General features: G+C 44.7%; 1 protein-coding gene across 2 annotated transcripts in view; it reads left to right on the forward strand.

The window, feature by feature from the left end:
* LOC147619616 (transmembrane E3 ubiquitin-protein ligase FLY1-like) overlaps window positions 1-19330 on the forward strand; it is a 78407-nt gene that overhangs the window by 20721 nt on the left and 38356 nt on the right. For both annotated transcript variants that reach the window (XM_086773293.1, XM_086773294.1), the window contains exons 6-7: window positions 4984-5053; window positions 5270-5347. In XM_086773293.1, the coding sequence (XP_086629419.1) occupies window positions 4984-5053; window positions 5270-5347 (148 nt within the window). The remainder of the gene's footprint in view (window positions 1-4983; window positions 5054-5269; window positions 5348-19330) is intronic.

The raw sequence follows: 19330 nt of genomic DNA on the forward strand, positions 1-19330 counted from the left end.
ACATTGGGTGACATTGGTCACATTCCGGGTCAATTGGCAGGAAATTGGGTGTCAACATTTGGGGCTTTTGATGTAATTGTGCCCTTGGGCATTCATACATGCTGTATGATGTGAGCAATCTCACATTCGGGGCTAAATTGCAGGAAATTGAAGTGCAAATCAAAGGGCTTTTGTGCCAATTGGGTTGTTTTGCATGCACGCACTGGCATTTGATGCTTTGGGCAATGTGTTGATGCCTGTCAAGCACTCAATGTGCCATTAAATCAAGGGGCTTTTATGTATTGGATGTATATGTGGCCAAGGGGAAGCATTGTGAAGACTCTGGATGCCTTCATGTGCATTAATGTACCATTCATGATCAGAAATTGATCTTGAATCAAGGGGCTTTTCAAGATTTTGTGCTTGTTGAGCTTGGCAAAGCAGCAGGGAAGACTTTTATGCCTTGAACCCTCAGAAATCCACTTGCAGTCAAGGGGCTTTTGCCCAATTTCTGTCCGGGACTGTTGTATGTAGTGGTGGGGACTGTCAAGGTTTGATTTTCACTCATTTGGACAGTCAGGAGAGCATTTATTGCTACTGTACTTGCTGGTACAGATTTGGTACAACTTTGTACAAGTTTTGGCATGGCTGTACATTGATTTGAGTGAGGAAAAGGCTCATTTTCAGCTGTTGTACTTGCCGGTACAGATTTGGTACATCATTGGTGAGCACTTAGTACTGCTGTATAGTATTTTGGAAGGGGAACAGAGCACATCTAAGGGGCTGTCATAAATCTGCAGCAACCAGATTTTGGTGATTTTATCACATTCAGTGGGAGGAGAGTTGCATTCGTGCTTCCGCAGTGGGAGATAACGTTGGGAGAACAACTGTGAGCACTTTGTGTGCTTTGGTGCAGTGTTTGCACATCTTGCAGGGAGTCAGGCATTGACTGTGTCAAAGGTTGCATATTGCTATGGCAACTACATGTGAGAGCTCTTCATTGCTTCACATCAAGAAGCTTGAAGGATCACATAATTATGACATTTGGCAAACCCAGTGCTATAATGTGTTGCTCCAGAAGAAGCAGCACAAGCCCATCAAAGAAAGGGGTGTAATGCCCGCTTCTCTTACTGCTGAAGAATGGGAAGATATGGATGAGCTGGCAAGATCCACCATCATGTTGTCTGTGTCAGACACTTTACTTTTCAGCATACGTGAAGAGAAGACAGCTTGGGGAATGTGGCAAAGATTGCAGGACTTGTATGCCCAGCAAAGTGCCTCAAGCAAAGTGTATTGGTTGAAGAAACTCATAGGTCTTCAAATGAAGGAAGGGGCGTCTATGACAGCCCATCTAAATGAGTTTAATGGTGTTGTCAGCCAGGTCATCAATCAAAAGTTGGCAATGGACGATGAGTTCAAAGCCACCTTTCTCTTATGCACTTTGCCAGAGAGTTGGGACACATTCAGGATAGCCACTAGCAATTCAAATGCTATGCTGTCATATGCAGATGTGGAGGGTGCTCTCCTTCAAGAGGAGATGAACAGGAAGAACAACTCTGTTGCAAAGTCCAATGCAATGAATGCACGTGGGAGATCCCAGCAAAGGGGTAAAAGCCAAGAACGGGGAAGGAGCAAGTCCCGCTCCAAAAAGGACTTGGAATGCTATTATTGTGGCAAGAAGGGACATTTCAAAAAGCAATGCTACAAATGGAAGAATGATCAAAAGGAAAAGGGCAAAAGCAAAGACAAAGACAAAGATGAAGCCAAAGATGCAAAGCCAAAGGGCAAAAGTGGAGTCAAGATTGAAGAAGTCAATGTGTCACATGCAGGTGACAGTGAGGATGAAGTCCTATTCATGTCTTCACTTGATGCCCATTCACTCCATGCAGGAGATGGTCATGGTATGCACTCATGGATCATTGATTCAGGTGCCTCTTTTCATGTCACAGGTTGCAGAGACTTGTTTGTCAGGTATACTGCTAGCAATGAAGGAGTAGTTTATTTGGGTGACAACCATGCATGCCAGATTCTCGACAGAGGTGATGTGAGGCTTGTGTTTTCAGATGGCTCACAGCTTATGCTCCATGATGTCAGGCATGTGCCTGAGATCAAGAAGAACCTGTTTTCTACTAGACAGCTTGATGATGCTGGTTATGTTACCACATTTGGTAATGGAAAGTGGAAGATTAGTAAGGGCTCACTGGTTGTTGCCAGAGGCTCTAAGGTGGACACTCTTTACTTCATGCATGCATGGTGTTTGTCACCATGCTAATGTAAATGCAACCGAGTTGCCGGAAATCTCTCTGTGGCATAGCCGGTTGGGACACATGAGTGTCAAAGGAATGGAGCAATTGTCTCGTTTTGGTTACTTGCCTTCTCTAAAGTTCTCAAGTTTTCAGTTTTGTGAGCTGGTAGGCAACTCCAGTGCCCCCACAAGAAAGCTCTTGGACAGAAAGATGCTCAGTTAGAGCTTGTGCATACAGATGTATGTGAGATGCCTCAGCTTTCTTTGGGAGGGCCAAAATATTTTGTGTCTTTTATTGATGATGCCACACGCAAGGTGTGGGTTTATCCTCTTCGTTTGAAGAGTGATGCATTCTCAGTGTTTGAGAAGTCTGTTCCTCATGTTGAGAATCAAACTGGCAAAACACTGAAGGCTTTGCGTTCCGACAATGGTGGAGAGTATATGTCCAAACAGTTTCAGGACTTTTGTGATGCTAAAGGCATCAAGAGGGAGCTCTCTGCTCCTTATGATCCTCCACAAAACGGGACAGGAGAGAGGATGAACATGACCATTCAGGAGAAGGTCCATTCTATGTTGTCACATGCTGCGTTACCTCATGGTTTTTGGGCTGAAGCTATTATGACAGCCGTTCATCTTATAAACAGGTCACCTAACACGAGGCTTGGTGGGAAAGTGCCAGAGGAAGTATGGACAGGGAAGCCTCCGTCCTACAAGCACTTGAGAGTGTTTGGTTGTGTTGCGTACATGCACATATGCAGGGAAATACACACCAAACTTGATCCTAAGTCTCACAAATGCATATTCCTAGGATATGGTGACAGAGGTGAAATGGGGTATAGACTTTGGGATCCAGTGAATAGAAAGATTATACGCAGCAATGATGTCATTTTTGATGAAACATGCATGTATAAGGAGTCTGCAAGGCAACAGGAGCTTGGCAGAGTCATCTTTGATGATGATGGACATCATGGACAACAACCAAGGGCTGTAAATCAGCCATTACATCAACAAAACCAGCCCTTAAATGGTGCTGAAAATGGTCCAAATGGACGGCCAGAGATGGCAGAAGATATCCCTATGGATATCCCACAGTTAGAGGAGATACCGGGCATGATCTTTCAACCTTATGGCATGGAACAGGAGCCACCAATAGGTGATATGCAGGCTGGACAGCAACCTGCAAATGATGGTCATTGGGTACGGAGGTCCACAAGACCCTCCAGACCTCCTGACAGGTTTGTTCCAGGGGTTGACTACTTGATGCTCATTGACTGTGGGGAGCCCTCTTGTTATAAGGAGGCTTTACAGAGGGCAGACAAGGCTCTTTGGGAGCGTGCTATGAAGTCAGAGATGGATTCTCTGCACAAAAATGGAACATGGAAGTTGGTGCATTTGCCTACAGGCAAGAAGGTTTTGCCATGCAAGTGGGTTTACAGGCTCAAAGTTGCACCTGATGCAAAGCCAAGATACAAAGCCAGGTTAGTGGCTAAGGGCTTCAAGCAGGAATATGGTGTGGACTTTGATGAGATCTTCTCTCCAGTGGTCAAAATGACCACACTTAGAGCTGTATTAGCTTTGGTTGCTCATGATGATGTGGATTTGTTTCAGATGGATGTGAAGACTGCTTTTCTTCACGGTGATCTCCATGAGGAGATATATATGCAACAGCCAGAGGGTTATGCAGTGAATGGAAAGGAGAAGCTTGTATGCAAGGTGAAAAAGAGTCTTTATGGGCTCAAACAGGCACCAAGGGAATGGTATCATCAATTTGATACATTCATGAAATCCTAGGATTTCAGGAGAAGTGAGATAGATCATTGCTTATACACCAAGAAAGATTTGGATGGCAGTCTATTGATCCTCATCTTGTATGTTGATGATATGTTGATTGCCGGGAAATCTCGTAAAGAGATGGATGCCTTGAAGAAGAGGCTGCATCAGACCTTTGATATGAAGGATTTAGGTGATGCAAATCACATTTTGGGTATGCGGATACTTCGGGACAAAAATCAGCATGTGTTGTATTTGTCTCAGAAGGAATACATTGGCAAAGTTTTGCAGAGGTTCAATATGGACGGGGGGAAGAAGACTAGTACTCCTTTGCCTCCATATGTGAAACTCAGTGCTATGTACAGCCCACAGTCGGATAGTGACAGGGCTGACATGGCCAAGATTCCGTATGCTTCAGCTTGTGGCTAAGACTAGACCACTACTGCACTTCATCACAAAAAATCAGGTCTCTTGCAAATGTGTGAAAAATGCTCAAAGTCCTTCGCTAGTTTCTGGGACATTTGCTTGAGCGTTTATCTCCTGTCTATCTTTTCTGTGTTGATTTTTTGGGTTATTCTCAGATGCTTTTGGTCATCATTGTTACCTTATTTATTGATGTTCAACAGATATTGCTGCAGGTGTATATGGTAAATGGCTGACTAAGCAGTTTGTTTGCCTTCTGTATGTAAGCCTCATGATCCACAGGGTGCTGCGTCACTGCATCTTTTCCCATGTTCCTTCTCGGGTCATAAAAGTGCATTAGTTTCAAGTTGAACAAAGTTTCACTATACCTACAAACTTTGTGTGTTAGCCAAGCTGATGACCATGCCTGGGCTGTTTTACTTTGAATTGATGCAAACTGCAAGTACACTTGCATTTAAGGTTTCCAATTTAGTTCCTTCACAATGAAGTTGATGCTCATATTATTGAAACTCACATTGAGTTTTTAGGACTGAATGATTCTAACTTGCTTTTGTCATGGGGTACAGCTTGGAATTTTCTCATCTCAGGTTCTGCAAGAGTCTCCCAGGGATAGGATACGGAGAAAGGCAAAGAATGGTGTGGATCTCTACCTGAATACAAATCTCGGTTTTTCTTGTGGGCTAGATATCTGAAGTTACGTCTAGTCTGCTGTTGGTGATGCTTTTGGAACTTTCAGTCTTGCATTGTTTGATTTAGGTCAAGTACTAAGTATTTTGTGTACCTTGGGATCTTGCATTTGCGCATTGTCTGTATCAGGCCAGTTATTGAGTATATTGTGTGCTTTGTGAGCAGTTCAGATGGTTGGTATGGACAAGGACTGTAAAGTCCAAATGGCAGCACATATCTCTCAGGTCTTCTCTGACTATAAGAGTAATCTCTCATCCTTGTCTCTAGTGGTGTACATAGGAATTGTGTACGGTTGCTTGAGCATGCTTATGATTCATCACACATTGGTTTGCTCTGTTACTATTTATTGGGTATTTCGGAGTTAGTTGGTGTGAACACTCTTGGTGTAAACACCCCCTTAGGGTGTGAACAGCCCTTATTAAGGTCTAGGTCAAAAGATGAGGCTTGATTCCTATAAAACTTCAGATCCTGTGGATACCAATGTGGTATCAGAGCTAAGGTGAACGCACGATGATGCGTTTTCTTCTACAACCCACCAGTACTGTTGCTGCCATCATCATCATCATCATGGCTGCATTTTGATGCTCCTGCCGCCATCATCACCAACATCATGGCTGCAGCTTGTTATCGGCATAGCCATCAGGGGGTGCTACCATCGCCATAGTCGGTAGCTTTGTCAAATGCTGAAGCTTTCACAGAATTTTGTTGCACTTATTGGATCGAAGAATCGAACTGTGTGCAACTGTTTCTTGTTCTTCTGCTTTCATTATCTCAGTATGTGATGAGATTGCCATTGCCATTCTTTGATGCATAGAGACGTCATCACCATAGCCGGGAAAGCTCGGCACATGCAGGTTCCTGCTTTTGTAAAAGCTGCTGCCTCAGCCTGGCCGTGAACATCCATCCATCAGCGCACCTTTCTTGGTGCCCATAGTTGCCAGGGTTTTTTGAAATGTGTTTCATAAACGTTTCTTTCAAGTCCGAGACAATTCAAAAACGTTTCATTAAGGAGGGGGTACATGCCCCAAAATTTATATATAATTTTATAGTATGTAAGAAATACGTTGCCTGCCTTGCAAAACAATATTAAACATGCGTCATTTACACATTAAAACATGTTTACAAGTTAAAACTAAAGAATCTGGGTGACCCAGTTACAGTGGGCACCCAACCCAATTGGCATATGCCATAAATAAACTGGCAACATCAAGAATCAAGATCCGGATTCCATCATCAATAATGACAACTGCTCAAAACTCAAGAAATAATATGTAAAACAGCCTGCAGGCAAGAGTGACATAGTCCACTGAGCACTCAAAGTGAGCACAAAAATTTTGAGTCTTGAGCTGATACAAAAAAAGAAAACTAACAACACAGACTCCCAAACTATCTCTCAAAAGAGAACTCGCATCACAGCACAACATACCATACAGTAGACACACCTGTACACTCCCTCTCTGCCTTCCAAGGGTACTATCCATCTCAGCCATGGATTCTCGAACCCTTGTCCAATCAGCAGCAAGACTATACCAAACATGTGTCCATTCTTGTGACCATTGCCTGCATGTGACCTATCTCCTGGAGAAACCTGTTTCCACATGAAACAAAGACCTGTTTCAACAAGCATCGGGTGACCTGTTTTCCCATGAAACATCTCTTCTGGCCCAGCATGAAACACATGTCCTCTTTCCACTTGAAAACATTCTCGGCACATACTCAACTGTCGTGCCAACACAACACACAAACAAAAGAGAGAGCTCTTACTGAATATGTCTGGCTGTATTTCTACCCCACAACTATGTTACATAGGTATGCCCAAAACTGCAGGTCCCTTCCAAGCAGGAAGAAAGCAATATGCTCCAAGGGTATGCACCCATGAAAGCTTGCGTCACTCCCATGCTAAGAAACATAACCAGGTGACCTTGTACTGGCAGCCAATAACCCATGTACACAGTGTACTTGCAGCCAAGCAAAACAGCCCATAAACAGTCTCAAAACATTCCCGGCTATGCGGCTCCTTCAGCCCGCTCCTTCCCTTCCAAGAGAGAGAGAAAGGCAGAGAGAGACCTGCTCAGCCATGCCCCTCTTGTCTTGCAGCCGAGAGAGATAGAACACCTATGAGTGAACCTGCTGTCCAGCCTTGTGTTCCTCTCTTACAGTCCACACTTCTCATCTGACAGTCAGCTTCTTGCCAAAAGCAAAGGAGAGAGAAGAAGAAGATCTTGTAGGCGCCTGAACATTCGGCCACACAACAGCCAACCAGTCCTCCAAGAGCCAAAGAGAGAGAGAAAAAAAAGCCAGTGTCTCTGCCCTGTAGCGCAGCACAGCAGCCAACTTTTATATCCCAAGGAACATTCGTAAAGAAGTATTAGACTGTGCCTCTGCACTCTGCAGCACAGCCCGCTTGTATCCCCTTCCAAAAAGCAACATATGACCAGTAGCGCAGACCCCTTCTCTAGCTGTTTTTTTCAAAAGCCAGAATCCAGCAAGCATGCATAAATTGCTTTTTAGCTGCGCCTGTAGCGTCAGTAGCATAGCCCTCCTGCAGTCCTTCCAAAAAGCCACAGTAGCCCTGAAGCACAGGCCGCCAGCCCCTTTGTTTTCTCCCAAAAAACCAGAGAGATAGAGAGAGGCGTGTCCTCCAAAAGTAGAGTAGTCCCCATAAATAGCCTAGGGGCCACTCAAGGTTGTAAAACCTTCCTAGGGGCCGCCCAAGGTTAACCAGAGAGATAGAGAGAGGCGTGTCCTCCAAAAGTAGAGTAGTCCCCATAAATAGCCTAGGGGCCACTCAAGGTTGTAAAACCTTCCTAGGGGCCACCCAAGGTTGTAAAACCTTTTGAACTTTAATTCTTGGCCACCAAAGGTTATAAAACCTTTTAAATTTTAATTCCTTTGTCCCCTTCACACTTCGGGTTGCCCACACATGGGTTTCCTTATTGTCCAGCCACCCAAGTATGAACCCTTAAATTTATAACTTGCTCACCGACCACCATGCTCACACTTATGCTGCACCAATTTCACAGGGTCATGACACTTGTCTTATAGAGTTATACTCACCAAGTGATGTATTGATTCCATACTTCTTTCACCATGAGAGTGGTTGAAGTTGTGTCTCTCGCATGACAACAGTCTTGTCTACCAAATTCGTGGCTGACATTTCGATACACTGTGAGTTCCCTAGTTGCATGATTAATTTCTTGCTTTTAAATGCTTGCTTGAATGCTTTGCTCTCTTTAGAGAGGCACTAGGTCCTGGAGGCAAAGGGCTTCGTGTTGCTATGGGAGTGAAACTACTAGCTTGGCTTTGTGCATCTTCCTCTGAACCCAACCATGTTCTCTTTGATGCATTGCGTGTATCCTCACTAGCCTCAGTATCCTTAGGCAGAGGCCCACAACCGGGTCCTACCAATTGTTGTCTTTTCCATTCTTGTAGCTCGGCTTTGATGTTTGCAGGCACCAATTTGGATGCACCAATGCCTTCCTCGGTTAAACCTATGAAATGGGCCTTAACAAGGATTATGGACCCTCTTGAGCAAACCCCACAAAAATTACATTTTCACTTTTGGGTTCCTGAACCAGCATATCTTGATACAGGAGTGACAGGGGCCCACATGGCATCCCTAGTGCGAGGCATCTTGACAAAGGCAGGGCAAGATTGGCATCGTGGCATGAAAACCTCCAAATTTCAAATTCTGTTTTTTTTTGGGGGTGCAAAATCGAAGAAAAAAGGCACAAATTAGCACAACCAACTTGAGAGATGGCAGGCATGGAAGTTGAGAAGCGTAGGAGTGGGAGGGGCTGTTTTTTTCAATGCAAGATCTCCTTCCAATGTTTTCAGAGACGCAGGTAGATGTTTTTTTGAAAACGGGCTCTCTGGATAAAAAAACACCTAAATTGTACCATCTGGACTTGAATGAAATGTGTTTCATTCGTATGAAACATTTCGTTTCAAACAAACTGAATGAAACACGTTTCATTGCAACTATGTTGGTGCCACCACCATCGTGGTCGCCACTACTTATCCATTGCACCAGTTGCCGAGCATTGCCCAACCTATGTGATTTTTTTTTTTGGTTCTCACTTCACAAATCAAAGGTAGCAAGCTTTCAATTTATCTTTTATCTGTTAAAAGCATGTTCACATGGGGCTATCTATAGGCCTACTATCTCCTGAATTTTCATGCGCATTATCGTTTTTACGGGTGTTAGGAGACACCTCATCCTCAATGGATCCTTTCTTTGCTCCGCCGACATGGGCTTTCATGGTGAGACCTTCGTCATCATTAGCATCAATGCACATGCTCCAAGTCGTGGTAGCATGGAAACGTCGTCGCAAGTAAGAAAATCTTCATCAACAAAGTAGTTCGAAAACGCTCTACCTTCAAAAACTTATCTATTCCCAAGTATATTAGTCATGGGTTCTGTGCCCAGGAAGTCCCCCAAAATCTGAATATTTTGTAGTCATGGGTTCTTTGCCTCGGACACCCCTCGAAATCTGAATGTTTTGTTTCTTTTTTGTAACGCTCCATTCCCTCTTTATCCTGTGTAGAGCAAGGGGGGTTTCTTTTGGTATGCTGATGTAGGACTAGACCTCTTAATCCTTCGCACTGATCCATGCTACTACATGAGCCTCTAAGCCATGCTCATGCACTTGTGAGTCAGTAGTGGGGACCATGTCTTGTTTCTTTGCTAGTGTTGGAGTATAGGAACTATTGAAGGTTTGCCAGGCATCACCTCCATCACTTCGAAGGGGTGTATGGGGTATTTCCGAGTTAGTTGGTGTGAACACTCTTGGTGTGAATAACAGGCTTGATGCCTATAAAAGGATGTACTTGGGTTGTTCCATAATCATAATACGAATATCATTTGAGTTGTGCAACATCTCTCTCTTGTGGTCTATCATATAGCTTTGCATTCTCCTAGTAATAGAGCTCCATCCCCTACACACCCAAATTCAGCTTTTTTATTCAGTACTTTTTCATTTTGTTGGGATGACAGAGGATACCCCATACATGTACTCCGATTTGTCTCATAGGCCGAGTTCGGTCTTTTGGAAGACGTTAATAAAATCTTTCTTTCTTTCTTTCTTTCTTTCTCTCTTTAGGATTGTCATGGATTGAACTTCATCCCTTTTTGAACCCTCATCTCTCTCCTACACTCACATCATGGAAATCTTCCAAATCTTCCACCCTCTAGAAATTCAGCTTTGGATCCTTTTTTTTTCTATTTCACAAAAAACCAGCCATGAAGGACTGAATACAACCACGAAGGGCTAAATACAAACTAGCTTCCATGTATGGGGCGGGGATCAAAAGGGGTGGAGAAAGATGCACTTCTCCTCCGGTTGGCCTTTCTATGAGGAGAAGGCTCTCTCATACAAGGGGGGGGGGGGGGGGGGGAAATAACCACACAGGTGGTTTGTAATGCCAAGCGGGATCACCACCTCTATTTGTGAGAAAAGGGCTAAGCCGACAGAGCCTCAAGAAAGCTTTCCGTCATTTCCGCATGTGGTCAGAGTCACCCTGCAACTTCCCTCCCACTGATCTTGGAGGGTATGAATGATGGACTCCGCAGGCGGAGTGTGGGTACCCTTGATGGTTTCGCTGCATCGAGCTGTCCATGTGTGCCAGGCTGTAATGCTACTACAAATCTCCCATCTCTCGCACGAGCACGGACTCCATTGATCAGTAGATGGGGTTAGGATTGGTATTGCCGAAATGCAAAGGTGAGAGACCTGAAGGGCTAGCCTCCCACCTTCCTGCTCGAAAGCCATGACAACCTTAGCCTCTATGGCCCAAGTTGTTAGAATTGTGCATCTTAGTGTTTTGGGGCTTTACTATTTATCTGGGATTTTAATGGATTTTCTCCTATTTATTTGTCCAGGGCCAATCGGCCAGCCCTAGAGGCAGTCGACCAGGTCTTACTCCACTAAATAAGGAGTTCCCCTTTATTCACTCATTCATCCACTTCCCTTGCACATAGTTCAACATTCAGTTGTTGGCCATTGCCATTGTAAAGCTTTACTGTTGTTATAAAAGGTGATCTTGTCCAACTCTCATAATCTCCTTTGCACTCTCTCATATGTTTACTGTTTATGCTTCCGCATGTGCTATCTCCTTCATGGTATCATACGCTTAGGTCCAAGCTGCTCCAAACTCTGCAAATGTGCCCACCTTGTTGTGCGCTTTGCTTCCATCACTTCTCCGGCTGTAGATCAGTCCATATAGTAGCTGCATTTTTAGAACCTTGCTGCATTTCTGGTCCAGCCCTCTTCTGGTTGCTGTCGGCCAGCCCTACAGGTTGTGTTTTGCTCTTCAGAGGCAGATTTTGAAGTGTTTTGGCTGCGTTTTCTACTACAGCATCTGTTGGTGTTGCGTTTCTTGCTCGTGGTGCTGCTAGACAAGTGGCTCTTAACTGCCTTCTTCCTCCACGAGTCGCTGCCCTTCCGGTAGGCAATTCCTGGTGGATCTTGGACTGTTTTGCTACTGTCCCACCTCTTTCTCTCTACGGTTTGAGAGGGGGCTGATTGTTCTTGGTGCCTTGCTTCGTTGGAAAGCACTTGAGAGAAGTGTTTGAGAGCTGAGATTTGTTCTTTGCTGCTGTGGATATGGCTCCCCCCTTATGAACAAAGATGACAAGTTGAAAGGACCCAACTACGCTCATTGGAAGCTTCAGATGCAGGTTTGGTTTATCCACAAGGGTTTGTGGGACATTGTTCAGGGCACTGAAAGGAAGCCTGAGCGTCCTAAAAACTGTAGGCAGTGGACTCTGGATCAAGAGGATGAATTTGCTGTGGAATTACAAGACTGGGAGAATCGGGAGTCGAAGGCGCATTCTGTGCTTGTGCGGATCATCACCGAGGAGGTCTCACCGGTAGTGCAAACTCTCACCAGTGCTCATTAGGTATGGTCAAAATTGGAGGATCTCTTTGCACGAGAGTCATGGATGAGGGTAGTTACCTTGCAGGGGCAGCTTTACGATTTGTTATTTCCTGAAAACAATTCCATGCCGTCTTTTCTCATGAAGGCCAAGGTTATCCATGACCAGTTACTGGCTATGGGTGCTGCTTTGTCCTCTTCTCAGTTGGCTGCTCTTATCCTCACCAAGCTTCCTCCAGACTATGATGTTATTTCTCGATCTTTGCGGTGCCAGGTCACATCCACTCAGTTGGATTTTGATGATCTTAGCTCCCTACTTTTGAAGGAGGAGTCCGTTCTCATCTCACAAGGTAAATTGAAGGTGTCAGTCAACAGTTTTGACCAAGCACTTTCCTTAGTTAAAAAGAAAGGTCGGAGTGGTTGCTTCTCTTGCGGGAAAATAGGACATTTGTCCAAGGATTTCTTGTCCAAGAAGAAGGACAAGACCAAGGGCAAGGCTTCATCCCAGAGAAAAGGCAAAGACATGACATATGATAGTGATGTAGATTCTAGTATCACTTCTAGGACTCCTAGGGCGCTTCTGGCTCAGGAGACCCCAGATGGTGTGCTTCTCTAGTAAACATGCAGTTTTCCCCCATGTGCTTCCAGCCAAAAGAGGCTTGTGGGCGGGAGAGGGGGCTGATTACAGCTCCACCTACTGGTGCATGGGGACCGTGATTCGGAGTTTCAAGCATTAGACATCTGGTAGGACATGGTTATCTCTGGTACAAAATAGATTATGAACTGGATCTATTCCAAGTTCATTGTTCGAGGCTTTTGGGACGTGATGTGTTCTGTCCACTATTGGGGATTATGGGCGCGGTGTGTCCAACAGCTCATCATCTATTCTTGGAGTTCACTGCACACTTGTGTAGAAAGTCGTGGCCAAGCAAAGCTCCTTGCTATTCGTGGTGGCATCTTGTTTCGAGGAAACAGGTTGGTGGGTGCTCTCTCCGAGGTGATTCCAATATTGGCGATGTGGGAGGGTCCATGGTTGCATCTTCGTCGACTTATCTTCTTTTGACTTTTGCACACTATGAGCTGCAGAGGGGGTGTTAGAATTGTGCATCTCAGTGTTTTGGGGCTTTACTATTTATCTGGGATTTTACTGGATTTTCTCCTATTTATTTGTCCAAGGCCAGTCGGTCAGCCCTAGAGGCAGTCGGCCAAGTCTCTACTCCACTATATAAGGAGTTCCCCTTTATTCCCTCATTCATCCACTTCCCTTGCACATAGTTCAACATTTAGTTGCTGGCCATTGCCATTGTAAAGCTTTACTGTTGTTATAAAAGGTGATCTTGTCCAACTCTCTCAATCTCCTTTGCACTCTCTCGTATGTTTACTGTTTATGCTTCCGCCTGTGCTATCTCCTTCACACGTGACAATGCCCCAGGCCCCATGAAATGATACGGGTCGAGGCCTTGGCCATCGTGAAAATGCAGAGAATCCGTTGCCAAACCTGCTGAGCCTTTAGGCAATCCCAAAGACAATGTCGTTGGGACTCCTGAGGGTGGCTGCACCTTAGACAAGTTGCTGGTTGAGCGCCAATGGCCAACCACGTGCCAACCGCCAAGCTCGTGTACGAGTAGCCAAAGAAAGAGGGTGATTTTTCGAGGCCGAAAATTGTCCTAGAGCCTCTTCCAAAAATTTGAGAGAAACCGCTGTGAGAGGCTCTATGATTGCAAGTGTATTGCTGCTGTCGGGGTGCCCTCAACCTCGAGCATTTGAATCCTGCGGCCTAGCCGCACGGTGTATACGAAGAACTGGGTATCTAGAGTCTCTAAGATCACGCCAAGTCCCCTCCCTTGGGTCCTGCTAGAGGCGCGTGAGGGGGCTCTCCCAAATCCATAACTGCCAGAGTCTCCCCCTGGCCACCTTGGCTGATGTGCTTGAAATCCGATCACCCTCACCCTTTGTAAGGTGCAGCCATTGAAATCATTCAGAGGGGGCTCTGATCTTTGTAGAAGTGCATCTTCGTTGGGAGCTCTGGAGGGGTGATCCATGTGCTATGGGGATCAATATGCCTGCCAGTTTGGGCCAACCCCGCCTAATCTGTCAATCAAGCTATTTCCTCGTACTTGATATATGTAAGAGATCCAAAGGAATCTGAGGGTGACGAGTCACTCTCAACTCTTGATCATGAAAGGAAAGATTTCCTAAAGAAGTATGAGGGTTGTTTTGCAGATACTCTTCTAAGAGAGCTACCTCCAAAGAGACCGGAAGGTCATAAGATTGACATCATGCCAGGAAGCTCACCTCCTAATAGACCTCCTTATCGAGTCACGCTCTACAAGAGAAGATTATGAAGCAAGTGACCAAGCGTTTGGAAAAGGGCTTTATCTGACCTAGCTCATTACCTTTTTTCTCCACAGTCTTATTGATTCAGAAAAAGGATGGTTCTTGGCGTATGTGCCGAAGCTGTAAAAGAATCCTTTGAAGCACTAAAGTTTTATGCTAGCAAAGGACTTCAGATTTGGCGAAGCCATTCCTGGTAGAGTGTGATGGTTCATGAGATTGCATTGGAGCAGTCTTGAACCAAGAGGGTCATGCTGGGCCTATGAGAGTCCACGACTTCAAGGAGCTGAAAAGACCGCACCCACATACGAAAAAGAAATGATGGCTATCATTCATGCCTTGAAGATTTGGAAGCACTATCTAATGGGTATTGAGTTTGTTATCAAGACAGGTCATCAAAGTCTTAGGTATTTTATGTCTCAATCTAAGATATCAGAAAAGCATATAAGATGGGCTAGCTATTTGGTCCAATTTCATTTTCAGATTATGCGGGAAAGACAACAAAGTAGGAGATGCTCTATCTCGAAGACCCATGACCCATGCAGTTTCCATGGGATATCATTTGGACTTCACTATGATGAAAGATCTTTATGCTACAGATGAAGATTTTAAGGACATTTGGGACAGGTTGCAGAATGGAGACTTGGTGGCTTCTTATGTCATCATGAAGGAAGGGTTTCTTATGATGCAAACCTATTTATGTGTGACCAAGGAATTAAGACCAAAAGTAATGGAAGAATGCCATGCTCCACCTTATATGGGACATAGAGGTATCATGATAACAACTCAGGTCTTGGAAAGTTATTTCTTTTGGCCTAGCACGAGAAGGGATATTGAGCAATATGTTAGAGAGTGTTTGGTTTGTCAGAAGGTCAACTTTGATTGACAAAAACCCGCAAGATTGTTACAACCTTTGCCAATTCCCAATATTCCATGGGAAAGTATTGCTATGGACTTCAGCTTTGGATTACCAAAATCAAAATTTTGGAATGAGATGGAATATGGACTATTATTGACAGGTTCAGTAAGCAAGTCCACTTCATTCTAGTGAAGAAGATCATCCGCGTTGATCATATGGCAAGATTGTTTATTGAGCAAATTTTCAAGCATTATGGATTACCCAAATCCATTGTAGGGGATAGAGATCCTCGGACTACTAGTTTCTTTTGGAGAGCACTTTTTGACAACATGGGGACAAAGCTGAATTTTTCTTCGGCTTATCATCCTCAAATAGATGGGTAAAGTGAGATTGCCAACCTCACTATTTTGGATATGCTGAAGTGTTTTGCTCTCGAAGCAAAGGATCAATGAGAGAAGTACTTGCCATTGGTTGAGTTTGCCTATAACAACATTGTTCACTCTTTGACAGGCAAAGCTCCTTTTGAGATTATTTATGGCAAACCATTGTTGTTGCCTATTTTGAAGACCAAGGAAGAGATCTTCCATGCAGACGACTTTGTTGGAGATTTGGATACGCCTTTGCATAGGTTTGGAAGACTATTGAGACATCTCAAGCCAAGTGAAAGAAAGCTATAGACAACCATAGAAGGAAGGTCACTTTTGAAGAAGGGGATTAGGTGTTATTGCGATTTGAAAAAGGAAGACTTAGAAAGTCAAAAGCTAAGGAGCTCAAGGAACCCAAGCTTTCCTCCAAATATTATGGACCTTTTCAGGTTACTAAGAAGATCAACGATGTATGTTATCGTTTGGACCTTCCAGACCATTGGAGGATACATAATGCTTTCCATGTCAGTTTATTGAAGCTATATACATAATACATGACTACCCCCCATAAGAGCCTGTATTGGAGGATCCACTAGAAGTGGAAGAACAAGAAGAAATCTTACAGCCGGAACAGATTGTATTCCATTCTGTGAGAAAAATAGGAAGGACAGTGGTCAAGAAATTCCTCTTGAAGTTTAAGAACTATTCGCCTATGGATGCGAAATGGATGCCATAAGAGTACTTCAAGGACTAGCCCAATATTCTTCGAGCATATGAGGTAGCAATTGGTCCAGATGTATTTGAAGTGCATGCTTGAAACGTCTTGTGATCAAGATAGATTTAAGAGGGAGGGATTGTATCCCTAGTCCTCTTCATTGTATATATTTATATTGACATGGAATTATTGATCATTATCTTGCTTAGGTAATGGTCTTGATTTGATATGCTCTAGTTTGGGTGGCAATGATGCCTGAAAGCCCATGGAGCAAGATTTGTATATGAGAGGCAACGATGCCAGAAGACCCATTGGACAGTGACGATGTCAGATATATTGGACATTCACAGTCGGGTGGTCATTGCGACCAGATGGCCTTGATGATTGGATTGGATTTTGTAGTTGGGCGGTCATTGCGACTAGATAGCCCAAATGATTGTATTGGATTTCATAGTCGGGCGGTTAATGTGACCGGATGGTCCATAAGACTATTGATGAACTCTTGGGCGGTCACAGTGACCAGATGACGTTGAGGGTAGACTGAGCGGTCCTAGTGACAAGATGGCTTAGCACGGTTTCGATGAAACCAAACAAGATAATCCATAAATAGGAGGATCATTACTTGTGCATCGCTTATTGATGTATGTCTGAATTTCTTTGACTTTGTGTGCTGTTTTTGATGTGTGGACAATGCTTGGATTTATGGCATGTGATAGTCCACTGGGCTTCAGACTACCTGGCCAGTACCTGGAATGCCCAGTAGACGCGAATGATGCATACTTATTTGTTGACTAGCTTGTGTCTAGTTTTTGCAGAAGGTGAGAGTGCATTTACTATATCTAACCCGTGTTACAGGCTATGAAGAACATGTACCATCAAGAACAAAGACATCGGTCAAAGAAAGGCATAAAGATGTTGCCGGAGGAGCAGAAGGCACCACATATATGAGGAAAGACCAGATGCACAAGAGCACCAGATGGGGCTAGTACCATGATCATATGTATGCCACAATTGAGGACAACTGTGATATAAGAGGGAGGGAATGTAACTATTTGCTCCTCCATGCTCTTTTCATATGATAGAACTCATGCCCGGACACATGGACAGGATGACGGACACATGGAAACAAGGTTCCTAAAGTTGGAATTGGAAAAGCACCCGTCTTGGTCAAAAAGTAGGAAAAAGCAAAAGTCAACTTTGTTGACCAAAAAGCTGTGAGCATCGTTGGAAAGAGGACATCAAACTGGATCAAAAAGCCAAAAGCTGCTTTGTCAAAAAGCTGCTCCAGGGCTAAAAAGTAAGGCCTTGAAGATTGTAAAAGCATAAATCAAGAACTTTGACTATTATTAAAACAAAAGCAAAAAGGCAAAGCAGAAGCAAGAAAATAAAGCAAAAGCCAAGAGGTAAAAGCAAAAGCAAGGCAAAATAAAAGCAGGGACCTCCCATCTTCTATATAAGAGGCTTGGACCACTATGGAAGGGCATAGAGAGAATCCTTGGAGCTATTACTTGAGGAGAACAAGAGGACCTTGTTGAGAGGCATCATCAACATCTTGCCTCTCTACTTCATCAAACCGCCCATCTCCTCTACCTCTATTGGCAGCAGCCACTTTTGCAGCACCAACCACCATTGCTCCGCTCCTCTGCACACCACCGCCACCTCTGTACAGCAGCAGCGCCGCTATATTGTGTTGCTTTTTCATTGTGCGCTTTCGCCGACCAGAGAAGAAGCGCTGCCACCTGTTCTGCCCTCTGACTTGTTGCTCCGCCGGCCCAGTCAGCTAAGCCACCACTTGTAGCCGTCAGCAGCGCTAGCAAACGTCAGCGCTGCTGCCTACCTGCCTCACCCTGTGCGCTGCTTCTGCCCAGCAACATCGTCGCTGTCCTGTGTGCCTCCTCCACCTGCAACTGCTACCTACAGTCGCCTCTGTTTGCAGTACCCGCCTGCACCGCCCTGCTTTACACTACCCTGTGCGCTTGCGTCGTCGTTGTGAGCCATCACTCAGCTGCCACTTGCAGTCGCTTCTGTTGCTATTGCCTCCAGACAACGTCACCGCTAGCCAATCAGGGCCAACATCTCTCTAAAGTGTCACACTGCCAGTTTCTTAACTCCTAAGAAGGGTGGGTTGCCGTGTGGAATCATATATTCACCACCTTGTGTGAACCTCTTGGGATTACTTTTGTTCGGATTGCGAACAAAGAACCTTGTGGATATTTGGGAACATCAAACATTGTATTTTGGTATTATTAGCTTGGTGTAAGTCTCTTGTGGGTCATCCTCGTGGTGAGCTCGGCATCAGTTATCTTGTGCCTTGACATCGACTTGTCCCGATCTTGACGTTGACACTTTTGTTTGATATTGTATTCATTTGTGTATTGGTTCTGGCTTGGAAAAGCCAGTGGATTGGTCCTGAAATAAATTCCTGAAGAGGGGGCGGGGCCTGTTTCTCGCTCAGCGTGGTGTACTGTGTGAAACCCCCTATTCCCATCTCTCTCTCTCCCCCTTCTCTCTCTCTCTATCTTTATCTCTCATACACGTGGTTGCATCTGTCACTGCACGCTCCGTTGGGCTTACAGTCGAGATCTCATCAATGTAGAGGCCAAAAAGAGTGGGTGATAGAGGGGAGAGCCTTGTTTCACCCCAATAGTGCTGGATATCTCGTGCCATGTACATTGTGGGGCTCTCACTCGTTCGGTGATGGACTCATAGAGGGCGATGATGCTCCAAAACATGTTAGATAGGACTACTCTCTCCTGTAGACAGTGTAGGAGGCGGGCTCGGGGTATAGTATCCAAAGTTTTGCGGAAATCCACAAAGCAGTAGTAAATCCTTTGATGTCGTGCTCTACCCTCCTCGATGATTGCACGGAGGGTGAAGATGTGGTCAAGGGTAGAGTAGCTTCTCCGAACGCCTACCTATCCTGAGGCTCTGCATGCATGTCTGTCTGCAAATGAACTGAGCTCTGCCTCTAGCACGGATCCATAGAGTTTGGCCAATCATGATCGTCTTGTAATTATTAGGATCAAGTGGATCTCCGGCTTTGAGAATGGGAGTGATGGTGTTGGTGGACCAAGAGG

This window comes from Cibotium barometz, chromosome 33 (assembly GCF_041138505.1).
Source record: "Cibotium barometz isolate CiBa-2024 chromosome 33, ASM4113850v1, whole genome shotgun sequence".
Classification (NCBI taxonomy): Eukaryota; Viridiplantae; Streptophyta; class Polypodiopsida; order Cyatheales; family Cibotiaceae; genus Cibotium; species Cibotium barometz.